Here is a 23,766-nt window from a genome sequence, read left to right on the forward strand (position 1 = left end):
GCAGGGGACTGTACCGCAGTTAACGCCTCGGCTTGTCTAATAGACATATTACATTTGTTTAAATATTTTATATCACAGCTTCATTTTCATAAATGCCACCATAATAAAAGTGCCAGCTTGTTTGACAGGCATATTATATTTTTAGAAGCTATCTTGTTGTACTGTCTGCTTTCCAGGCAGTTACTGTATGGTATTTGCACCTTGAAGTTCAGTAATTATTTTCCTGGGCGACCTTGTTCAGTCACTTTGACTTTTAATTCCAGAGCCGGTATGTTAAATGACAGGCAAACAATTTATAAACAAGGTATAGCAAAATAGTAGTCAATGTTTACTAAGTTCTTACTTAAAGGGGCTGCTAAACTGTTTCCCCTGAGGCAGGACTGATCAAGTAGATGGCTTTATTTTGAGAGGAAAAAAAAGAACATTTATGATATTTACTCCATCTGCCATTTAGACAATGTTCTGATTGGTGCAAAATACTGTAGTTGGGCATAAGCTTCGAAGCTTCGACAGCATCATCATGTTTTTTTCTTAAAAAAATGTATCAGTTAATAGCTCCAGCAGATTTCAGCACTGAAATCCATTTTTCAAAAAAGAAAACTTATTTTATTTATATTTAATTTTGAAATATGACATGGGGCTAGACATATCAGTTTCCCAGGTTCCTCCAGTCATGTGTTCTGATAAACTTCATCACTCTTTAGTGCTGTACTGCAAATTTGAGTGATATCACACCCCCCAGCAGTCTAAAAACAGAACAAAGGGAAAGTAACCAGATAGCAGCTCCCTAACACAAGATAACAGCTCCCTGGTAGATCTAAGAACAGTACTCAATAGTAAAAATCCAGATGACCCGAGATGACACCAATATTACAAAAAAAAAAAATACTTATCGGTGTGCAAAAATTGGCAAATATTGGCATATTTTTCAATATGCGTGACTTCTCCTATGCAAACATTTTAGGTTCAATCTTTTTTTTGTACAGATGGGAGCCAGTAACTCTTAGGGGCTCATTTATGGCTCCACCTTGAAAGTGTCATTGAGCTCCTTGTATTTACACATTGCTGTGCTTAATGCCACTGCACCATCCCACCTTCTATTCTGATTCACACATACTGTAACTGCACCTATTGATACTGGAGAACCCTGGAACTACCCCACAGTGGCTAACTTTAGTAGGTGCATTGTACTTGAACCTAAAAACCTACTTTGCCGCCGAGTGACAGAAATTATTTAATTCCAATTTGCACCACGGTGGCAACAAAGTGCAAACACAATTGCAAGTGTTTTGACTCCATTTCGTTAAATGCATTTAGCACTATTAAGCAGGAATTATGGAAAAAAGGTGAATGTAGGTAAAAACAACAAATTTGAATCTGAAATAGTACTATACACATCACACTTGCGTTTATTGCATTATTACAGAGGCTGGGTAATCACTTTAGCAAGACGTTTTTTGCAAATCAAACAACAGCACAACTAAAAAAACATGTGGTATATCACACAAATAGCCTGAATATCAAATTCTAGAGGTGATGACTTTGCTTAAATATCTCACCGATAATAGTTTCCCTTTAAAGAAAAAACCTTGTAAATAGTGTCTTGACTACTGTTAAATCCACTTCAGCAGAAAAGTGTACTGTATCAACTTTGCCTTTTTCGATTCCCATGTTTTTTCATTTAATAAAAAGTTGGAAGTAACAATGAGCTGGGAAGTGAGCAGCTCTCTTAAAACTGCAGTCAATATATTTGAACAGCTGCAAGGACACTACCTGAACAGTTGAGAAATAAACGTTGAGCAAATTGATGACCAACGACATGAGTTAACTCAAGTTTTTCCTTCACATACATTCACATAGAAATATTCACATATACTGTATATAATAGAATATGTTATCTAGAATGGTTAGAACCTGGGGCTGTCCATATATGGGGTCTTTCCATGATTTTATGCATTGTTCCTTAAGGCTACTAAAACATTCATGTATTATTTTCCATGAGTATGGATTAGTGATTAATGAATCTGTGTTAAATTCACGAAGCAGTGACAATTATATATTTATTAACACATTGAAGTCTATAGGTGGATTTTCATGGTGGCTTTTTTTATGTCAACTTTTTCCATGCTAAATTCATTTTGGTCTATAAGCATTTTGTTGCCCTTTTTTTGTGGTGAAATCTTGTGGTGGTCTCGTGAAAATTTTAGTCAATTGAAAATTGTGAATTTAGCATGGAGTCCATCCCTGGCGAATTTAGCTTTTTACTAGTATGGATTTATGCAGTGTCATTAGTTACATTAGTTACATGTATAGGTATGGGATCCATTATCCAAAAAGCTCTGGATTACAGTAAATCCATTTTCCATAGACTCTATTTTAATCAAATAATGTAAATTGTTAAAAATGATTTCCTTTAATAATAAAATACCTTGTACGTGATTCTAATTAAGTTTTATTTAATCCTTATTGGAGGCAAAACAATCCTATTGGGTTTAATTAATATTTCAATTATTTTTAGTAGACATAAGGTATGGAGATTCATATTATGGAAAGACCCTTTATCTAGAAAACTCCATGTTCCAAGCATTCTGGATAACAGGTCCCATACCTGAAGAAGTGCTGCACCAATGAAGCAAGATGAAAAACTCACCTCAGGCAGCAGTGCCAAACAAGTTATCGGGGAAGCAAAAAGCCACTCCTTTTAACTTTAAGCGTAAAATTTAAGAGACAAATTTATGGTTTACAAAGAAGAAATTAGTCTCTTCTAGTGCCGAGAGTGAAATTGCCCTCTCTGAACTAGTGATGTGGAACCCCCCTGGACCAGCCTCAGGCTTTAAAAAGGTTAGCACAGGGGAAAGGGCAACAGCAGAAAAGTCGCCTCATAGCAGCAGAGGGGGCAGGACAATCCCTGCAGTCCTGTAAGGTTTGTTTATTACAAAGAAGCAAATCCATAAAATAAGAATTGCTATCATAATAGGTTAGGGATCCAACATTTTTTTCTCCTCTCTGCTTTCACCATTCTTCAGCATGTATTCATACTTCTAAATGTATTGGAATATACACATGCATCTTCTAAGGCATCCAAAATATTTTGTAATTTATACCAAAGCATGCCATTTCTAGTCCATGTTCTTGCTTGTAAAAAAGTAGACAGTGAGGGGGCGTGGCCTGCATGGCGTTCGGGTAGGCAGCAAAAAGAGAGAGCTCCGTGCGGGGCCGAAAATAATCCTGCATTATCCTGCTAAGGGCACAACCTGACATTGCTGCCGGACCTGGAGGACACTTTGTGAGACTGCTGTTGAAGTCGGATGGTGCGGAGAGGCAGAGCTAAGCGAGCCGCGATGGTTAGAACTCAGCAACAGCAGGCCGGGCAGTCCCAAGATGGCGCCGGCATGAGTGCGCCACGCGCTGCGCAGCCAGAGGCAGAGGGGAGAAGTGAAGGGGCTGCTCAGAAATTAGCACAATTTGCCCGGACTCCCTCACCTGCTACCAACCCTTCAGGTATGTCATCTGGGGTGCGGGACCAAGCTCTACAGGCTGGGGATGAGGGAGATGGGACCCCGTCACCTGTGACAGAATCCCCCACACTTCCCACTGAACCAACGCTGGCAGAAGTCCTCCAGACTATTACAAAAAACCATACTGCATTGGTGGGCAAGATGGATGAGCTTAAAACTGACTTTGCCATACTTAAGCACGATGTGCAAAAGATCAGGGAAAGAACAGGGGAGGTGGAAAGGCGGGTTGGAGACCTGGAGGACATTACTGCGCCCCTCCCGGCCCGCATCACTGCGACCGAGACTCAAATTGCACAGCTGGAACAAAAGGCGGATGATCTTGAAAATCGCCTGCGGCGCAATAATATTCGCATTCTGGGCCTGCCAGAGAGAGTGGAGGGTGCCAACACTGAGAAATTTGTGGAACAATGGCTGACGACCAAGTTTGGGCAGGCGGCTTTCTCCATGGCATTCACCGTGGAAAGGGCGCACAGGATCCCAGGGAAGCCACCACCTCCCGGAGCACCTCCCAGACCCTTAATTGCACGCCTCCTTAATTACCGGGACAGGGACGCAGCACTGTCTGAAGCGAGGAAAGCGGGCGAAATTATGCACGAAAATCACAGAATCTCCATATATCCTGATTTTTCTACGGAGGTGAGGAAGCAAAGAGCCAAATTTACGGAGGTCAAGGCACAACTGCGGCAAAGGAATATCCCTTATGCCATGATCTTCCCTGCTCGCTTGAGGATCACAGATGACGGCAGATCACACTTTTTTTCTTCACCAACTGATGCTTTCTCCTGGATAGAGGCAAAGGCACATCGAGCGCGGCAGCGCGACTGACCTGAAGGGATTTACAGTTATGCTAAATTTCTACCGGGACTTTGCTGTATTTCTTCCTATCTCTGACTGTCTTGGGAATGTCGGGCTAGGCGATGTCGATACGAAGAGGTCATTTACATGGGACTGCATTACCGAACTCATTGTTCTGATTCTCTGGACAGGTAACGTTAATGGCGTGCAGGGCCGCATCTTGAAGGGGACGGCACTTTGTTAATCCTTTTGCCCTAAGAGCTACTTGTCACTAGGCTCTCACGGGTTAGCTACTCTGACCCTTACAGTCACTAACCCCTACACCAGTTTATACCAAGTTGTATTTTTTGGGTATACAAACTCACCCTACTGAAAGTATGGAGTGGGTGGGGAGGGGGGACATTAGGTTATGGGCGTTTGAATGTTTTTGTTATGGTGTCTTTGCTCACGAACTCTCCGGGTATCTACCGGGCTGCCCAAGGTATAGGATTCTGATGTATTACTGTTGCATACTATTTTTGCTTCCTAGGTATGGCTACGGTTAAATGTTTATCATGGAATGTCAGAGGTCTTGGGGATGCAATTAAACGGAGACTGGTTCTCGACTTTGCTCGCAGAAGCAAACCCCACTTTATTTTACTGCAAGAAACACATCTGGTCGGCAGCAGAATATTGGCACTCAAAAAACCATGGATAGGGTCACAATATCACTCTCTATACTCCAATTACTCGAGGGGGGTAACTATACTGGTCTGCAAGTCGTGTCCTTTTGTGCTAGAGAAGGTGATTACGGATAGGTGCGGTAAATATGTGATTATTCATGGTACTCTAATGGGAAAGAACTTTACATTGGCAAATGTATATATCCCGCCACCTTTTGCAGATGATGTATTATATGAGGTAATGGATAAAATTCTTACTCTCCCCCCCTCCCCATTGCTCCTGATGGGAGACTTTAATGCCATGACGAACCCAGACTTAGATAAGCTACATCCTCCCAAGGTTGGTACTCCGGCGTTTACCAAATGGTGTTCGTTGTTTAAAATAGTGGATTTGTGGAGAGTCCGCAACCCATATGTGAAACAATATACCTGTTACTCGTCTAGCCATAATAACTCTTCTAGAATAGACCTAGCGTTAGGGTGTGCAGAGACCAACAAAATGGTACAGTCTGTAGAAATCCTCAGTAGAGGAATCTCGGATCATTCCCCCCTGCTCCTCAAGTTGCAAATCTCTACGGAACCTGTGGACAGGTTGTGGAGACTGAGTCCCTTTTGGGTACACCATGAGAAGTTGACTGAAACCATCCACAATAGTATTGAGTCATTCCTGGCAATAAATGGGGAGGAGGTTCCCTTAGATGTAACTTGGGATGCATTTAAAGCTTTCATAAGGGGGGAGTATATTAGCAATATCAAGGCGTTGACCCACAGCTTTGCAGCCGATATTGCGGCAAAAACTCGGGTGGTGGTTGCAGCGGAGGCTGAGTATGTACTACAGCCTACGGATGCAAATCATAGGGTCTGGCAGGACAGCCAAAGGTCTCTGTCATTAGCTCAATTGGAACTCGTCAAAAAACAAGTCCTGTACCAGAGAGCCAATATCTTTGAGCACGGGGATAAAAATGGGAAACTCTTGGCGATGTTGGCCAAGGAGGACAATGTGTCCATTGCCATCCCGGCAGTGACGCTGACTACTGGGGAAACTGTCTCCTTGCCAAGGGAAATAAATGATAGATTCATGCAATATTATAAGGATTTATATGCTACCAAATTGACTACCTCACCAGCAGAGATTAGGGAGTATCTGGAGGGACTTAATCTACCCAGACTGGACGACCCAATTTCTGTCTCGCTAGCGCAGGCGATAACTCAGACAGAGGTGGAAAATGCTATTTCGGCCTCTCCCACTGGAAAAACCCCGGGGTTGGATGGTATACCCATGGAGTGGTACAAGAAACACGTTAAACAGATTTCTCCACTTTTGGTTAAAATGTTTAATGGGGTGCTTTCAGGGACGCACTTACCAGCCTCTATGAGAGAAACACTAGTAATTTTACTTCCAAAACCGGGAAAAAATCCTTTAGAATGCTCGTCATACAGGCCTATATCCCTAATTAACGCTGATGCAAAAATTCTGGCGAAAGTTTTGTCCCTTAGACTTGTAGACCATCTCTCCGTTGTCATTTCAGCAGATCAAGCGGGTTTTATGCCAGGTAGAACCACGGATACTAATATTAGGCGTTTGTACACAAATTTAGCCATAGACCATGATAATCCAGGGCATAGGTTGGTAGCCTCTTTGGATAATGAAAAGGCCTTCGACTCAGTAGAGTGGGAATACCTTTGGGCTACTATGCTCCAAATGGGCATCCACCCCAATTTTGTAAAATGGGTGAGGGAATTGTATTATTTTCCAGTGGCGAGAGTACGGACCAACTCTAAAGTTTCGAATTCTTTCTCCATTACTAGAGGTACGCGCCAGGGGTGCCCCTTGTCCCCACTCCTCTTCGCCATTGCCATGGAGCCTATGGCTTGCCGCATTAAACAACAGGTGGCTATTGAGGGATTGCAGGTAGGCCCGCTAAGGGAAGTGATATCCATGTATGCGGATGACACTCTGCTGTACTTAGCTAACCCGGACCGAGCCTTGCCGCTAGCCCTGGAAATAATTAATCGGCATACTATGTATTCGGGCCTGAAAATAAACTGGGCGAAGTCAGTACTCTTTGCAATTGACCCTCTCCTGCCAGACGCTCCTACACATTCACATGGCTTACAGTGGGTGGAATCATTCAAATATTTAGGTATCCGGATCCATCTGGATTTAACAAAATTTGTGGAACTTAATATATCCCCGATTCTCAGATATATAGAACAAAAGATAGAGGCATGGTCCCGCCTACCTTTGACCCTTATGGGACGAATCAATCTGTTTAAAATGGTAATTTTACCTAAACTGACTTATGTATTCAGACAGGCCCCACTTGGAATACCAAAAACTGTCTTTGCGAAGTTAAGGAGTTACATGGTTTCGATGTTTTGGAATAGTACCCCCTCGAGAATTGCCTTGCGCACGCTGCAATTGCCACCACATCGAGGCGGCCTAGCGGCACCGAACCTGTTTCTTTATTATCTTGCTACTCAGTTGGCAGTGGCCCGGCAATGGGCAACCCCAAATTTAACGAATGCAGTAACCCTCCTAGAAGCCCAAATATTGGGTTCACTGGAAGCACTAAAAAATCTATTATACCGGGGTACGAAACATACTAAGAACTGCTCCCCATTAATGAGAGCAACGGTTAGGGCTTGGAAAACGGCTTCTCAATTTTTCCCAAAAACACATCAGGGCTGCTCGATTTATACCCCTCTGTGGTGTAACCCACAATTGCAACATCTCCGCAGTATACCGGACCCGCAAGTGTGGGCTAAATTTAATATCAAATACATAGCAGATATTGTGGAAGACGGCAATTTATTAACATTTCAGTCACTTAAACAAAATTTTTCACTTCCCAATCATATGTTTTTCCGTTACCTCCAACTGAGGCACGCTATGGTGGCCCAGTTTGGGACTCAGCCCATGGATACCACGCCGACCACTCTGGAGTTGGGGGCTCATTCTCCAGACTTTAATAAGCCTATGTCCAGAATTTATGCGCAACTTGTCCAGGCGGGTAGCACCCCCCTTAATCAGTTATGTGCGAAATGGCAAAGGGATGTTCCGCAGATTACTGATGAGGTATGGGAGTCGGTACTTGACGCGACATTTGAAGGGGTCATTAGTAGTAGGGATAAAATGACTCAGCTGAATTACTTGCATAGGACATATGTTACCCCACAGAGGCTTACTAAATTTAAACCTGATCTAATACCCGAATGCCCCAGATGTAAACACGACCCGGCAGGCTTTATGCATATGGTGTGGGAATGTCCGAATATACATGTTTATTGGAAGGAGGTGCTGCAGGTCATTCGCTTAAGAACGGATATCTCACTACCACTGGACCCTATTGTTTTACTACTGAACTGGACTGAGGAGTTACCCCTTGGCAGGGCGCATCGCACCCTCATATCAATTCTTTGTATGTATGCTAAAAAGTTAATTGCTATGCACTGGAAATCGGATAGAGGGCCTACTTCACAGTTGTGGGAACGATATGTTGAGAATGCTATTCCTTTGTACAAATTGACATATATAAAAAGAGGGTGCCCGGAGAAATTTACTAAAGTTTGGGATCCCTGGTTGGATGACGACCCGGAGGTTGAGACGCCTTGATTGAGATATAGTGGGTACTATTGAGGTACAATTTGAATATCATTGGTCCAGTATGGGGGGGTCTTTTCTATCTGTATTTACCGCTGGCGCCCTACTTAGGAATCTGGGGGGAAAATGTGGGTAAGAATGACACCAAATCTTTTGTTTTGATTTATGTTTCTTTATTATTTACAGTTTAATTTTGTTTGACATAATTACCTATGGAACATGTATAAGCATCCTTCAGCATAATGTACTACTGTTCTGCGACTGTCAGTGTAACCATGCTTTTGTGTGCTCAATAAAAGAATTGTTAAAAAAAAAAAAAAAAGTAGACAGTAGGCTAAGACGCGTCAGACCATAAGCTAATATTTATTTTTAACTAATGTAACTAATAAAGGCTGATCTTTTAACCGAATACGAACCTGAGCGATCATTTGACCCAGGAGTGTGCTGCAACATCTTGGATGTGCATTGCCCCTTTAAGCCCACTAAATGGGATAGAAATGTCAAGGTTGAACAGTCAGCTAGTTCAAATAATTGGTGGGCACTTCTGTAGCAGTTCTGGAGTAAATATTCAGACGACGTTGAGGCTACATTTATTGGAATACCCAAAGTTTGCCCTGCTGAGATCATTGCAAAAGGTGGCTACTTTAGTAAGTTCAAGCCTTTTTTTTTTTATATACTTTTTTGTTTTGTTTACTTAAGGGATTTTTTGACATTTGTTATATATTTTTAGAATTTAATTGCCTTTTTCATCATTACACTAGATATCACCATATAACAAATCATGAAGTACATCCTTGACATTTTCAGGCCATATTGAAAACTGTACAAAACTTTAATTTCTTCTATAACAACAACTTTTTAATATTTTCAAAAGAAACATGTTAATCTTTCCTGTATTCCTCATCTCCCACAAATGAACATTTTGCATAAAGGAACAGATTTGTTAAACTTTTTGCAGTCTATACTCCCTCTCTCTTTCATCCACATCAATTAAAAAAAAAAAAAAAAAAATATATATATATATATATATATATATATTATATAATATTAGATAATTTGCGTGATGGTATTGTAAAAACTACATGTACAGAGGCAGAGACAGAAGTCTCACAATATTTTAACTTTTTGTTTACAATATAATCATCTAAAAAAAAACGATTGGAGTCTGTTTTTCTTGGAGAAGATATCTTCATGAACGACCCCCTTAAAGTTGTCATACTTCCTTTGCAACATGCTTACATTTGTTCTCACTCTTCCCTATTATCATTCATTATTTTGAAGTAAAAATCTATATTATCTTTGATTGCCTACATGTTAAAATTCAGTTATTTAGTGCAACTTTTTCCCACCTCTGTTATACTGAATTACGATACTCTACATTCTACAGCACAAATATTTGAACTTTCTTCTATTCATTGCATATGATGCATTGGAATAACAATTAGTCTTAACACTTTTACATTTGTGAAATGCATTTCAATACACATTTTTAAGATGCATACATAGATACATTTAGAGCTAGCCATACTGTTGCAACTGATCTGAGTGAAAAAGTCCTTAGGACAAAGGAAAAGCATAGGAACAATCAAAATAATATGCTTCTGTATATAAAATCAAAATGAACAAATACTGCAATAAATAATCTTTAGTTATGTCTGACAGCAATTAGCTCTGGCTCATCTGCATTGTACAGTTACTCCATAAAAACATCCAAGGGATGTTTTGCAGGTACATTAACTTTTTACATATAAAACCAATAGGTGTTATAAATAATATCTTATAGCCAGACGCTTTATTGGGAAGCTAATCAGGTTTGTAATAGAACATTGTCTAAGACACTGTTGGTAAGAGGATAATTAATTTCTTACAAAGAACATTTTTTACACATCAAGATAAATCTTTGAGGAGGAAAGAAGCCTACCGTTCTCTTCATCCGATTTATTTTCATTCTCCGAGTCAGTCAGAGTGAGAGCCGAGTTTCCGTGGCTTGACAGGCCGGAGCTGCGCCTTGATTTTATGCTTCTGCCCCATAATCGTATAGCATGCTCTGGAGACAGTCCTCCTTCTGTATCAGAGTCAGCATCAGATGGTGCGCTCAGGGCATATCCTTGATGTAGTATTCCAATATCTGAGCAATAGCCACTTCTATGAGGAGAAGGCTCACAGATACCGAGCTCTGCTAGAGTAAAATTAGTTCCTGCAAGAAGATTAACATAGCACGCATTACAAAGGATTACAAAATAATGTATATTTAAAGTCCACCTACAGTTTTATTAGTATACAAGTCCTGTTCAAACCAAGTATTAGGTCAACATGAGAATCTAATAAAATTTACCTCAAGAAGGAATGACTCCTTTGACTCATATCGCATGGATTCAGCTGTCAATATTAAGGCAACCACAAAGAGTTTGGGTTGTATGCAATTCGGACATACAGTGTGTCTAAATTCAAAGCAAACTGATTAAAGTGGAAACTGAAGAATGTTTCTCCATGCACTAATAACGTTGGTCACGTGGATTTAGTATCAAAAAAATTTAAACCAACTCTTGCCTAGAGCAGATGAAAAAAACTTTTGCCTGATATGAGACGTGGAGCTTTGTTAATCAGTAACATTTTCCAGGCTTGTATGGTTCCAAAATAGATATGAAGAGACTTAAGGGCTCATTTGCAACTGCAAGTGCAGTGTGCTATGCTGGACACAATTAGTTTTTTTAGAGGCTTAGCCTCCCCAAACATGCCTTGCACATAAAAAAAACAAAACAATAGCAACAAAAAAAGCTGTAGCATGAACTGAAAGATTTGGTATTACTGAGTTATTGTTGGTTCCACTAGAGGCACTGCTGATTTGCTTGGTGTTTGCATTTCCCTTATGGTAACATCAGTTCCAGGAAATATAAGACACGTGCAGCACCTCATAGGTCTAAGGTCAGGAAGCCCTAAGTGATTTAGCGATAGCACAAAAAAAATCCAGGTTACCAGTTTATTAAAGTGGGAACACAGATACCCACACTCCTTTCTAGCACCCCTGTGTAGTGGTTTATCAACTTTTAATAAACCCTTCACACCAAGGCTTTCTTTGAAATCACGCTTTGTTAGGGGTGCCACCTTTTACATAGTACTTGGCCTGTTAGTGTAACAGAGAGGGAGCAAAAACAGCCTTAATCTGAGAATAACAATGGAACTGTGGAGCACAAAATTTATGTACAAATTAGAGGGGTTAGGCTTCTGCATATGAAGCAAAATAGCAGCCTATGAACAATTTTTTTCCATGTAGGCACCATAACTTTTTATAAATTCAGCAAAATATATTTTTCCTTACACATTTTTATACATTTAACTCCATGGGTAATATTGCAGGCAGTTTTACAATTGTGTTCTGGTATTGTGTGTGTCCTATTTTGGCTATTGAATGCAAATTTTTAGAATTTTCGAATTAAAAAACGTTGAATTTCAAACTAATTTTTGGGTACTTCGACCATAGACTTATTCGACTGCGATTCGAAGTAAAAAAGTTCGACTTCGAAAATCGAAGTACGGTCTCTTTAAAAAAAGTTCGACTTCAACACTTCGCCACCTTAAACCAGACGAATTGCTATGTTAGCCTATGGGGACTTCTAGTTTTTAGAAGCTGAAGTAAAATCCGTTGATCGATCGATTAAATCGTTCAACTCGAAGTATTTCATCGTACGATCGACCAATTTTACTTCGACCGAATATGGTCAAATTCGATAAAAAAAACCTTTGACTTCGAATATCGAAGTAATGCCATTCGGTGGTCGAATTTTTGCGTTTTTTTACACGTCAAAATTCGACCCTTGATAAATCTGCCCCTAAGCATTCGAGCTATTTATTTATAGTCCTATGTTTCTCTCCATCAGACAACAACTATTTATTCCCAGCCCTACAATCAAAAGATAGCTTTAAAAAAAAAAAAACTTGAAAATTACTGCAAATTCAAAAACAGCAATTCCAATATTTAATGAAATATTAAACACATTTGGTAAAAGCTTACTATCTCAGGGTATTGGCAGAGGTGCTACTGTGGAAAAGAATTGAAGCATAACATTTATGTGTGAAGACCAATATCTGATGTTGTTTTCATATTTGTTACCTTTTTTCAAAACATAAATCCCTTTAACTCTCACAAAAAGAAGGCTGTTTTGAAATTCTGAAGGTCAGTGACGATTATATTGAGCCATCCCTATATATTTCATTTAACACATTGACCTTTAGCAAGACAGTGGGATTATTAAGTATTATATATACTTTTGAGAACATCTGTAAAGAGGGTCAAAAGAAAGGTCACTATCAGCAAGGAAAGAGAATAAATGTGTGCATTTATATAATATATGGTTATAAAAAAAGCAATAGAGAGATTTTACCAGATAAAAACTATGTAAGGCATGAGGTCAGGAAGGAAATCCTTGGATTATTACCATAAATTCCAAGTGGAATGTGAAATAACACCTTTAAAAATAAAATTATATACACACACAATAAGAATGCACAAGAACATGAATGGGTGGGTTTCAAATGATAGGTAGAAAAGGCATAAAAGTGAAAAAGGAAATTTCTACTTTTGGGCATAAATGCACAGTAATACAGTATGGCCAGGGATTTAATTCAGTCCAACAAAATTTCAGACCTTTAACCACCTTTCTTTTACCAATCTTCACATGATATACAGCAATTGCAGAAGTGGGGTACCTCAGCCAGCTTTATCTGCAAGTGTCCAGAATTTGGCAGGGTTTTTTTTTTTTTTTTTTTTTTTTAGAATAAAAAAATAAATAAAAAAAGTCTCTTGAGAGCCTTTATATGGCCCTGGAAATAGCTTACATTGCCGTTTATGACAAACATTATAATGAAAGATAAGGGACAGAAAGGGTAGATATTTACTTGAGTATCTAAAACAAAGTTAATAATGGCTTTTGTTGAATGTGTCTCTAGAAACAAGGTAAAGCAAAATGTAAAGTACTGAATAGAACGTATAGAATAAACTCCAGAACAAAAAACACTATTTGGTCTGACAAGGTAGCACAGTTAACTTTGGCAAAACAGAAGACCGTAATATTAAATAAGAATGTCTGGGAGCTTATCAGTGGTAACTTTTATTTGATTTCAACTAACGTGGCTCTTGTCATAAAAACATATATGCCACTTTAAAGTCTTTAGATACAGTCAAAAGTGCAATCCTTACAACTGCCATCAAACCCTTCCATATAGCCCCCCTCTTTTGTGCCATGTTATTGTAAGGGATTTTGAATGGCACCATGGCTTGCCCTCCTTGCCCTTTTCAGCCACAATGGCAACCCATAAAGTTGCATAAAGTTCTAATTATGCATTGCATATACAGGTATGGGACTTGTTATCTGGAATGCTTGGGACCTGGGGTTTTTCCAGATAACGGCTCTCTGTAATTTGGATCTTCATGCCTTAGGTCTACTAGAAAATCATGTATAACATTATATAAACTAACTAGGCTGGTTTTGCTTCAAATAGGGATTAATTATATTTTAGTTGGGATCAATACAAGTTACGGTTTTATTATTACAGAGAAAAAATTGGATTATTTGGATAAAATGGAGTCTATGGGAGACGGCCTATCCTCAATTCAGAGCTTTCTGGATAATGGGTTTTCAGATAACAGATCCTATACCTGTACAATAATTACAATTTAATACAATGCCATTTTAATGCTTGGCAAGCAGCCAAGTTGCCAACATGACGCTATACATGTCTAATTAGGCTGACGCATGTAAAAGGTTTGTTAAGTTTAATTGAATGTGTCATCATTAATGTTAGGTAAGGAATCCAGCATTAGTGATAGGTGAATCTGTCCTATTTTGCTATGCCAAAAAATTCACGAAATGGTGAAAAATTCATGAAACACATTGAAGTCAATGGGCATCAAAATAATTTTGACGGGCAACAATTTTGACATGAGCAACAATTTTTTTATGTAAAACTCTTTTCCACGTGCATTAAAATCAATGGGTGTCTGAAAAATCTTGACGCACAATAATTTTTATGCAGACTCAAAAATTTTCCACTGCGAATTTTCACCTCAGTTTCGTGAAAACATTTGCCGGTGGCGAACTGCAGAAATTTGCCGCAAATCCATGCCAGGTGAATAAATTTGTCCATCACTATCCAGCATCCTCAGCTCCTCAGTGCAAGTACATCACTCACTTTATAAATCTGATTTGATTTTATGATGCCATTCACAGCAATACTAGTAGGAAAAATTCCTACTCCTGTCATACTCTCATCACAACCGTTCCGGCAGAATGAGGTCTCTGATCATTTCATGCAGATTCCTTCTGTTTTATAGGGTATATTTTATACAGTTACGTTTTATACCTTTTATAAGATACAACGTCCAGCTTAATTTTCTGGTGTAACACCAAACTACCACTGAGAAGCTTCCCACATTACAATTAATTACAATTTTTGAGAGTTTTGTTCATCATTACTATTACATTTCTATTTTGAAGCCACCAAAACAAACTATTTATTTATTTGCCTCAGTTTTTACACTGCATGCACAGATGAACTAGCCTGCTCAGTAAGCATTTAACAGATTAGACACTCGAACATGGTTGCAGGCAAAGCTCTCTCATGTTTCTGCGTATTGCCTGATAAACACTTCAAAGTAAACTGCTCATAAATATGAAATGAAAAGGCGAAAAGTCGTTATGCACAGCTTTGAGATACAAATCTCTTTATTCCCCTCTGAAGTGGGGTTTGATTGACATAATGAGTTATAGATCCTGTCCAGGGACACATCGCCTTATCCCCTTTTCCTCAGGAGACTACAAGACTTGAAAGGAAACTATTTCTGAACTTCATGAGACAGAGCTAAAGAAAAAAAAAAGTTGAGCCCAAGACACATTTCTGTTCCTCTATTTTTCAATAAAATGTATTATCCTAATACATGTCAAACATTAGGACCAGCTCCATTAAAACAAATAATTTCCTCAGAGGGATAGTTCGATTTCAATATGTAATATTACATTTCAGTTTGGGAATTGCACATCAGAGCTTTGAAGAAGTCAAGAGGTCAGTCATAACAGCCATTGGTTGTGTTGATTCCTGCAAAACTGCCACCAGGGAGGATGTTATTTGTAGAGAATGAATAATGCACAATTCTGGGTGTAATTTGGCAACTGCAAATTTGTACAAACAGTAATTGCTGTTTCTCACTGAACATCTATTTTGTTTTTTGGTTACTAAATTATAGTAATCCAAACCCAGAATAAAGAAGTATTTACAGGTATTCAAGATAAAAAATTAATGAAGGATGATATACCTAATAAATATATTTGTTAGCTTTTATTATCAATAGAGCACATCAAAGGGCAAATGTTTAAAAATTTGAGATGACATTTTTCTGTGAGTTTTTGAAAAGGGAAAAGATGATCTTGAATATAAACGACTGAAAACTTAATTTTACTATTTACTAAAACTTAATTCATCTCATTTTTATTAAACCAAGCTCGTCCAAAATCACATCCACAATTTTATCTTATTTGTCACTAAAATAACTTGAATAAAATCTGGATAAAATCAAGAGAAAGATCACCCAAATCACTCTTTTTTTCCCCCAATGTTTTTTTGGATTGTCGGATGAAATTTAGCGCAGATCACAATATCTTCAAATTTTAAAAGGAACATCTCCTGTTGACTTATACATGACCTTGACAGGTTTGAGATGGTCTAATCCAATCTAATTTTTGTGCAAAAAAAAATGTAGTTTTTGCCCAAAAAACCCTGACCAGAAATAAAACCAAGGTTTAGTAAATAACCCAATAAATAACGTACAAAATCTGTTAGTGTTACCTCTTTTTTTGTAGTTCTTAAAGCAGTAAAGATTTGAAAATTAATACTTGTATTTTTTGTCTTTGTGATTGTTTTTTTTTCTATAACTAAACTAGGAAAATAACTCAATTCTATTAAAAAAAAATAAAAAAAGTCATGTGAGCAGTGTTGTGTTTTTTTCCCCCACAATCTCTAAAATTAATATATCAGTCTCCAAATGGCAGTGGCAAAACTTTGGACCAAATTAATGATGTAAAATGCATGTAAAGCAGCTATATAAATAAAAGGATAATAACTTTTTAGATAAACTATATATACTCAGCTTGATTTGTGGACCCAAAAATGGACAGGAATTATATGAAAGTGGGTGGAATTTTCTGTGGAATTTTGAATGTCAGTTGATCATTTTGGCTTAACACATGTTGCATTTCAAATCAGACATTTGGGTCAAGTGGTATAGACTCAAGGCAATATTACTTGTTGCTGCCATCCTGCCTGAGCACCCCCAACCCATCACTTGCCACCACTGCAACCATCCCCTCCCCACACACTTGCTATGCACAATGTATTGCCGCACATAAAACACACCCCCTGCTGCTCTCTGCTAACTCCCTCCCAGCTTATAGCTCCCAATTTAATTGTGAACCACCACTCAGTTGAACCTTTGCTACCTACTTTTGCTGCCTACCCCTAGTTCCAACCATTTAAACAGTTTAATCTCTTTCCGAGTTTGAAGATGCAGGAACAACACAAAGAAACTTTGATGGTTTTCTATGCCGTTTTGTTATTATTATGTTGCTGAATTTCAAAAGTCAAAAGATGATTCTATCTTTTTCCCTTAAGAACAGCATTTCTTTCGGGAATTAGGTTGTGACATTTGTTATTTTGTCATTCCCATCAAAAGCTAAACCAAAATGTTAGCACTCGGAGTCAGTAATGTTGAAGTGATTGACTACAGGAAAGTACACAAATTTAAATGCATCTCTGTTTTCTAAACCACACAAGTGGTGCTAATTAACCTGTCAGTGGTTTGTCTGTTTGCAGCCTTCAATTGATGCATCCACATAAATACTTTATATAAAACCTTGTGTGTCGCTGTTCCTCTTGCCATGTGAAATAGGTCATGGCATAAGCTGTCCTTGCTTCTGTGCATTCTTGGTGTTAAGCTTGACGTTGTTGTGACCAAGATATTCTGATACTTATGCTAAATGTTCTTATGGATGATTCTCTTCTATTTTCTTAAAAATATGGCATTTTATACTTGGCAAAATAAATTGAGTGATGAATATTCACACTATCATAGAGATCTTTAAAAGATGTTTACATGTTGTTCACTTTTTTGGCATGACTACCATGGGCAAAAAAATATCATACCTGACCAACCATCTGTGTAAAGCACTGAGTAACATGCTGAGGATATATTAAAGATAAAAATAATAATAAAGGACAGATGGTTGAATACTTAATATGAATATGCAACAAAGTGTTGATACTGTCATCTCATAATGGCACCCTTTTATTAGAATAAAATAATATTTTCTGTTATGCTAGTATAATGGCACATGATATACATTGTGGCGGTGTTCTCCGGGAGAACACAGAGGTCAAAACCCCTGGAATCACCTGCAGCTACCAAAGCAAACATTGCTGATGGATCCCTGTCTGAAATAAAGAAGCCATGCAGGGAATTTTGGATGAAAAATGAGAAATGTCAGGAGGAAAGCCGATATATAACCTTGAATAAAGAGGTATCTATTTTTGAATTAAGGGGTATCTAGAAAAATACACTTCAAGTGTAACCCAAGTATAGTAATTACAAATAAGTACAGATCTACATGCATAAATACATATTCAACTATACACATACATTATATACTTTATTCCTTTTAGTGGCATAGTCCATAGCTAAAAAAAATGCAATTGTCTTACAATTGCTCCACACATCCACCTAATATGTGAAGAGATTTAGGCGCATCTTCTATTACAAAGAGAAGAAATGTCAAAACTAGTGTGATGGGCGATTTCAGTTATCTAGACTTAGACTTAAGCAATGTGGTAACCAAGTCAAAGAAAGCACAAAATCTGTGAATGTGTGACCCTTTTAACCTAAGTAGTCCAGATTAGCAAGGGGAGATATGCCCTTTCAGATTCTGTAATCACACATTGAATTGGCTGAGAATTTATGAAACAGTCATCATCATATGGTCAAGATAAATGGAGACGTCTAATGTTAAGTAACAAATTTTCATATTATGAAACAAATATTTCAGCTTATGAAAAAATATAAAGCTACTTACAAGCTTGTTGGAAGGACAGAGAGATGTTACACAAAAAAAAAAAAAATCACCACACCCTTGACTCGTTCTCCAACCTCTACAATTTATTTTCTGGCAGACACACCAGGGCATACATACATCCAGTCATGACAGTACTCCCAGACCAATCACCACACTCCAATATTCAATAAGATATATGAAAGTAGATCATTTTCTGCTAAGTTCAACACATATTCACATGCTACCTTGCCCCTCCTAACAGGACGTTCTCTAGGTGGACACAGCCCAAAGCCTAAAAACTACCTAAAAACCCTATTCTATCTTTTGTGTCCCTAACTGGTGGAATATCCACTGAATGCTTCTTCCACTATTCTCCTAGTCATAGCATTTACCTGCCCATTCTATCTTTTCTCTGTCTGACTCATGTACCTAGTTTCTAGTTCTCGCTCACACTGTTCTATCTACACCTGTAACCTCTACTGTTGGAGCTGTTTATATAGAATATTTAAGTAAGAAACTTAACATAACCCTGTCTTTATAGAGAGTTGTGGGCATATCAAAAGCTAATAAAGCACTCAGCTTGCTCACTGCATGCTAAGGTTAGAATATCAGTCCCACAAAGAGAGAAGGGACCTCTTATGCAGTCTTACTTATTCAAATGCAGTAAAAATCATTTAAAAGAAACAATTTACTGGTCAACCTGTGTCTGTTATAGCAAAGCACAGACCTTTTATTATGCTTGGACTAAAAAATCTAAGTAAAAAGAACTTTGCCACCATGTCAGGTAATGGCTTCAATTGATAATATCTTTCTCACATTTTGTTGTACAGTTTGTTGGTGAAATGTTTGCATTATATACTTTTTATATGGGGTCAGTGACCCCCATTTGAAAGTTGTCAAAACACAGAAGAAGAAGACAAAATTAAAAAAAATAAATAATGAAGATCAGAGGTAACGTTGCTTGGAATTAGCTATAACATACTAAGCATTAACTTAAAGGTGAACTACCCCTTTAATTCCAATAATGCAGCCAGTCTGCTTGGGTGGGAGAAGGTGTCTCCGCATATTGCCTTTTAGGTTCATTCAGGGGTATTTCAGCCATGAGGCAAGGTGAGCACCTTGCCTCAGGTAGCAGCTCTGCAGACATTAACAAAAGCTCCTAGTAACTTAAAGAGCCGAATTTCTGGTTTTTAAACTGTAAATTTGACTATTCTAGTGCAGAGAGAGCAACTTCGCTATCCACGCGGACTCCACTGGACCCCCCTTCAGGTATTAAGGTTAGGGTGATGCGCGGCAGCATTGCAAACTCTGCCCGAAACGCCCCTGGCTTCATTCATATGTCAACAATAAAATGGCAAAGCTGCTAAGTAATTAATATTTGCCAATCATTATTGTTCATGATGCCTGAAAGTATTTATCCCTTTTTCCGGCTGTGACATCTAGTTGTTGTTAATGTCATCTAGTCTGGACATGTTTGTTGGTAATAAGATGTTTTAGTGGTGTAAGTGAATGGTGCGGCAAGGTCTGACCTTACTGTGACAGATCAGTGTAAACTATGTGTTTCTGGAATTGTGAAACTCCAGTTATTTTGCAGGATTTGATAAATACAAAATGCTACAGCTTTTCATATGACAGCTAGCTATAGTGGATTTTAAATCAATCAACATTCATCATTAGTGAGGGGCAAAATTATTCGGCAGGTGTTTTTTCCCGTGAATTCCCGCGATTCACCGCCAGTGAATAACCCGCTGCGAAAATTTGACCGTGAAAATTCGCCGGGGTCAAAAGCGAGACGCCGGTGCAGTTTCACAAATTTCTCACCATTTCGCGGATTTTGAAGGAAATTCACAAATTTTTCGCCGAAGCGAAACGCTCCAAATTCGCCCATCACTATTCAGCATTCATTCTTCTATTCCATGTCCTGTGAATCACAGCAGGGTGTTACTATTAACAGTGATATTAAATAGAATACTGCAGCATGATACAAACATGTAGTCAATTCTATTGCACTTACAAATATATCTTTTCATTTCTGAACTTCATGATCATGGCTTTAACCCTATGCATTACAAGCATATAAGGCAAATATGTCCTTTATGTTGGCAGATAAATAATTGAATTGCCAGCAAATCAATTCTTAAAGCTGCTGAGCAAGCGCATTCCAGTGCTGCAAAACCACCTAGAAAATGACCGTAGAGAGTTCTGCAATATTTTGAGGGAGCAGACTGTCCAAGGAGTAAATTCACAAAGTAAACATGTAAACAACCACGTCTCCTATTTGAGGAATTGTGTTTTGTACATACTCTTGCATTCCAGAAAGGCTCAGACAGCTACAAGGGTTTAAAGAGAGTTTAATGACCTAGGCTTAAGTCTTATTTATATATTTATATTTTTATTTATTTATTTATTTACTTTGGACAGATCATCAGTTCCTGGTGCAAAATGTCCAGGGTGGTGAAAAGTTTAAGGATGTTCAATGGGTCATCCATATGTTTTTTTTTTGTTTGTTTGCTTCCTCTATCAGAATTGTTTCAACTAATAAGATTAACTCCTTAAATTCCTGTTGATAGCATGATTTTGTTGCTTCTGTGTCAATAATTACACAAAGAAACTGTCTTTTCATAGTGTTAAAAGACAAAGGTTGTATTCATTTAAAAAGTGTATAAAAAGTATGTTTTATATACAGTATGGACTCCACTATCCGGAAACCCATTACCCAGAAAGCCACGGGAAGGCCAGCTTCCATAGACCCCAATTTAATTAAATAATTCAAGTTTTAAAACTTTTCTTTTTCACTGTAATAATAAAACAGTAGTTTGCACTTGATCCGAACTAAGATATAATTAATCCTTATTAGAAGCAAAACCAACCTATTGAGTTTAATTAATAGACTTAAGGTATGAGGATACTAGGGATGCACCGAATCCAGGATTCGGTTCGGGATTCGGGCAGGATTCGGCCTTTTTCAGCAGGATTAGGATTCGGCCGAATCCTTGTGCCTGGCCGAACCGAATCCGAATCCTAATTTGCATATGCAAATTAGGGGTGGCGAGGGAAATCGCGTGACTTTTTGACACAAAACAAGGAAGTAAAAAAAAATTCCCCTTCCCACCCCTAATTTGCATATGCAAATTAGGGTTCGGATTCGGTTCGGTATTCGGCCGAATCCTTTGCGAAGGATTCGGGGGTTCGGCCGAATCCAAAATAGTGGATTCGGTGCATCCCTAGAGGATACAAATTATGGAAAGACTCATCCAAAAAAACCCAGGTCCCAAGCATTCTGGATAACAGGTCCCATACCTGTATATTCGGTACATGTACAGTACACAATCCACCTTTATAAGAAAGTGGTTCAAATAACAGTGTATAGTAGAAGCACTCCGTGACACAAAAGTACCTATTCTGATAAATTTACATAAGGTGCATATGGTACAATAGGTTGAAGTTAGAAAGCTGGTGCTGTACAGTAGTTCGTAAAGGAAAGCCTTCTTTATCTGCAAGATGTTCTCCCCGTGGTTAAGTGGGTTTCATCCAACTTTCCAAAAGCAAACAGGCAGGATAACTTATTAAACTGAGCAAAATGTGTGTGAATGTGATAGGGGCCTTAGTTTTACTGGATCAGGGACTGATATGAATGAATCTCTGAAAGTGCTTTCCCGGGAATTGTTGAAAGTATGTAAGAATATTATTGTACAAAGCACTCAAGAAAACCTGGTTTATGTTTAAAGCTGTGTAAAGCCGATTTTATGATTCTGAAGTATATGACTAAATAATATAGTGTGCTACTTCAATAGGGCCACCTGGATCTGTGATAGGTGGAGGGCTTTAGCATTTTTAATAGTAGATTTAGTTGATGAAGTGTCCTGACAGCTTGGGCTGTTTTAATGTGTCATTAGCATAGCCATTTTGCTTCAAATAAAAATGGTTTGACTGCCAAAAGCATTTGTTAGATTATGGAGACTTATTAGTCTTGTACTGGGGTCATAGATAGTTGACCAATAGGTCCCTTTGATTAAACATGAGGTCTGATCAATCCATAGAACAAATGTAAGTTGGGTGAAATATATATACACATATACTTTACTCTTTGTTACCAATCATTATGTCATAGATTTTCTTTTGTAATGGGTGTATGGGTTATAGTAGAAAGCAAAAGTGCTGTGAAGCCTCCATTAGGGAGGGGTGTCTGTATGGATGCTGGGTTTTCATTTGGAGGGGTTGAACTTGATGGACTTTGTCTTTTTTCAACCCAATTTAACTATGTAACTAACTATGTAACCAGTGACGCTCAACTAAAAAGATTATGATTGAAGTGTGATTTAAAAAAAATACTAGTGAAAGAAATCATGTAAGACATAACGTTAGACATACTACATACTATACTTCGTAGGCATGTTTTGAGGTAAAAGCTATTTATATAGTATAGAATATGAGCCCATATATTTTGATGTATACCCTGTACTTTGGCTCTAGTGTCATTATGCACTCCTATACATGGGGTATTGTTCTTCAGAAGAACCTGTATTTTTAATTGGTTTGAAAACATCTGTTTTTCACTGCAACCCATTTTGTTATTGTATTTATGTATTTATGTTCATATTTTTCTTTCATGTTTACACCAAATATTGGTTACATATGAATATAAGAAATATAATATATACATTATATTTTATAATATATATATATATTATTTTATGGACATTTACCAGCATATAAAAATGTATTAAAGCTCATGCTTAAAAAATGCTAGGTAGTTTGGTTAGTGGAAAATAAGCTACAGTAACTTGTTTGATACCAAGCAGTTAAGGAACGTGTGATTTGAGAAGAATGAATAATCTGTAAGGCATGAGATTGGCAATGGTTTGTATGATTAAAGAACTAGGACTGGTCTCTAGAGATAACAGGGACACTATTATCATGTAGCATTTTTGGCTGTAGTGTTAAATAGCACTTTACAGAGATATAAATACAGTTACTCTATAAAGACCAAAACAAATTACAAACTATGCCCAAAAAAGCTGGCTGAGCAGTTCAGATGATAACTGTATAATAGTACTGTTATGATTTACATAAACTATATTGAAAAATTATTT

The 23,766-nt window shown here is 38.0% G+C and overlaps 1 protein-coding gene across 3 annotated transcripts in view; it reads right to left on the bottom strand.

The window, feature by feature from the left end:
* The window catches only part of LOC108710917 (teneurin-2), a 1,136,107-nt gene that overhangs the window by 991,330 nt on the left and 121,011 nt on the right, over positions 1-23,766 (bottom strand). For all 3 annotated transcript variants that reach the window (XM_041586173.1, XM_041586172.1, XM_041586171.1), the window contains exon 3: positions 10,501-10,776. In XM_041586173.1, coding sequence (XP_041442107.1) covers positions 10,501-10,776 — 276 coding nt within the window. The remainder of the gene's footprint in view (positions 1-10,500; positions 10,777-23,766) is intronic.

Source organism: Xenopus laevis, chromosome 3L (genome assembly GCF_017654675.1).
Source record: "Xenopus laevis strain J_2021 chromosome 3L, Xenopus_laevis_v10.1, whole genome shotgun sequence".
NCBI classification, from domain to species: Eukaryota; Metazoa; Chordata; class Amphibia; order Anura; family Pipidae; genus Xenopus; species Xenopus laevis.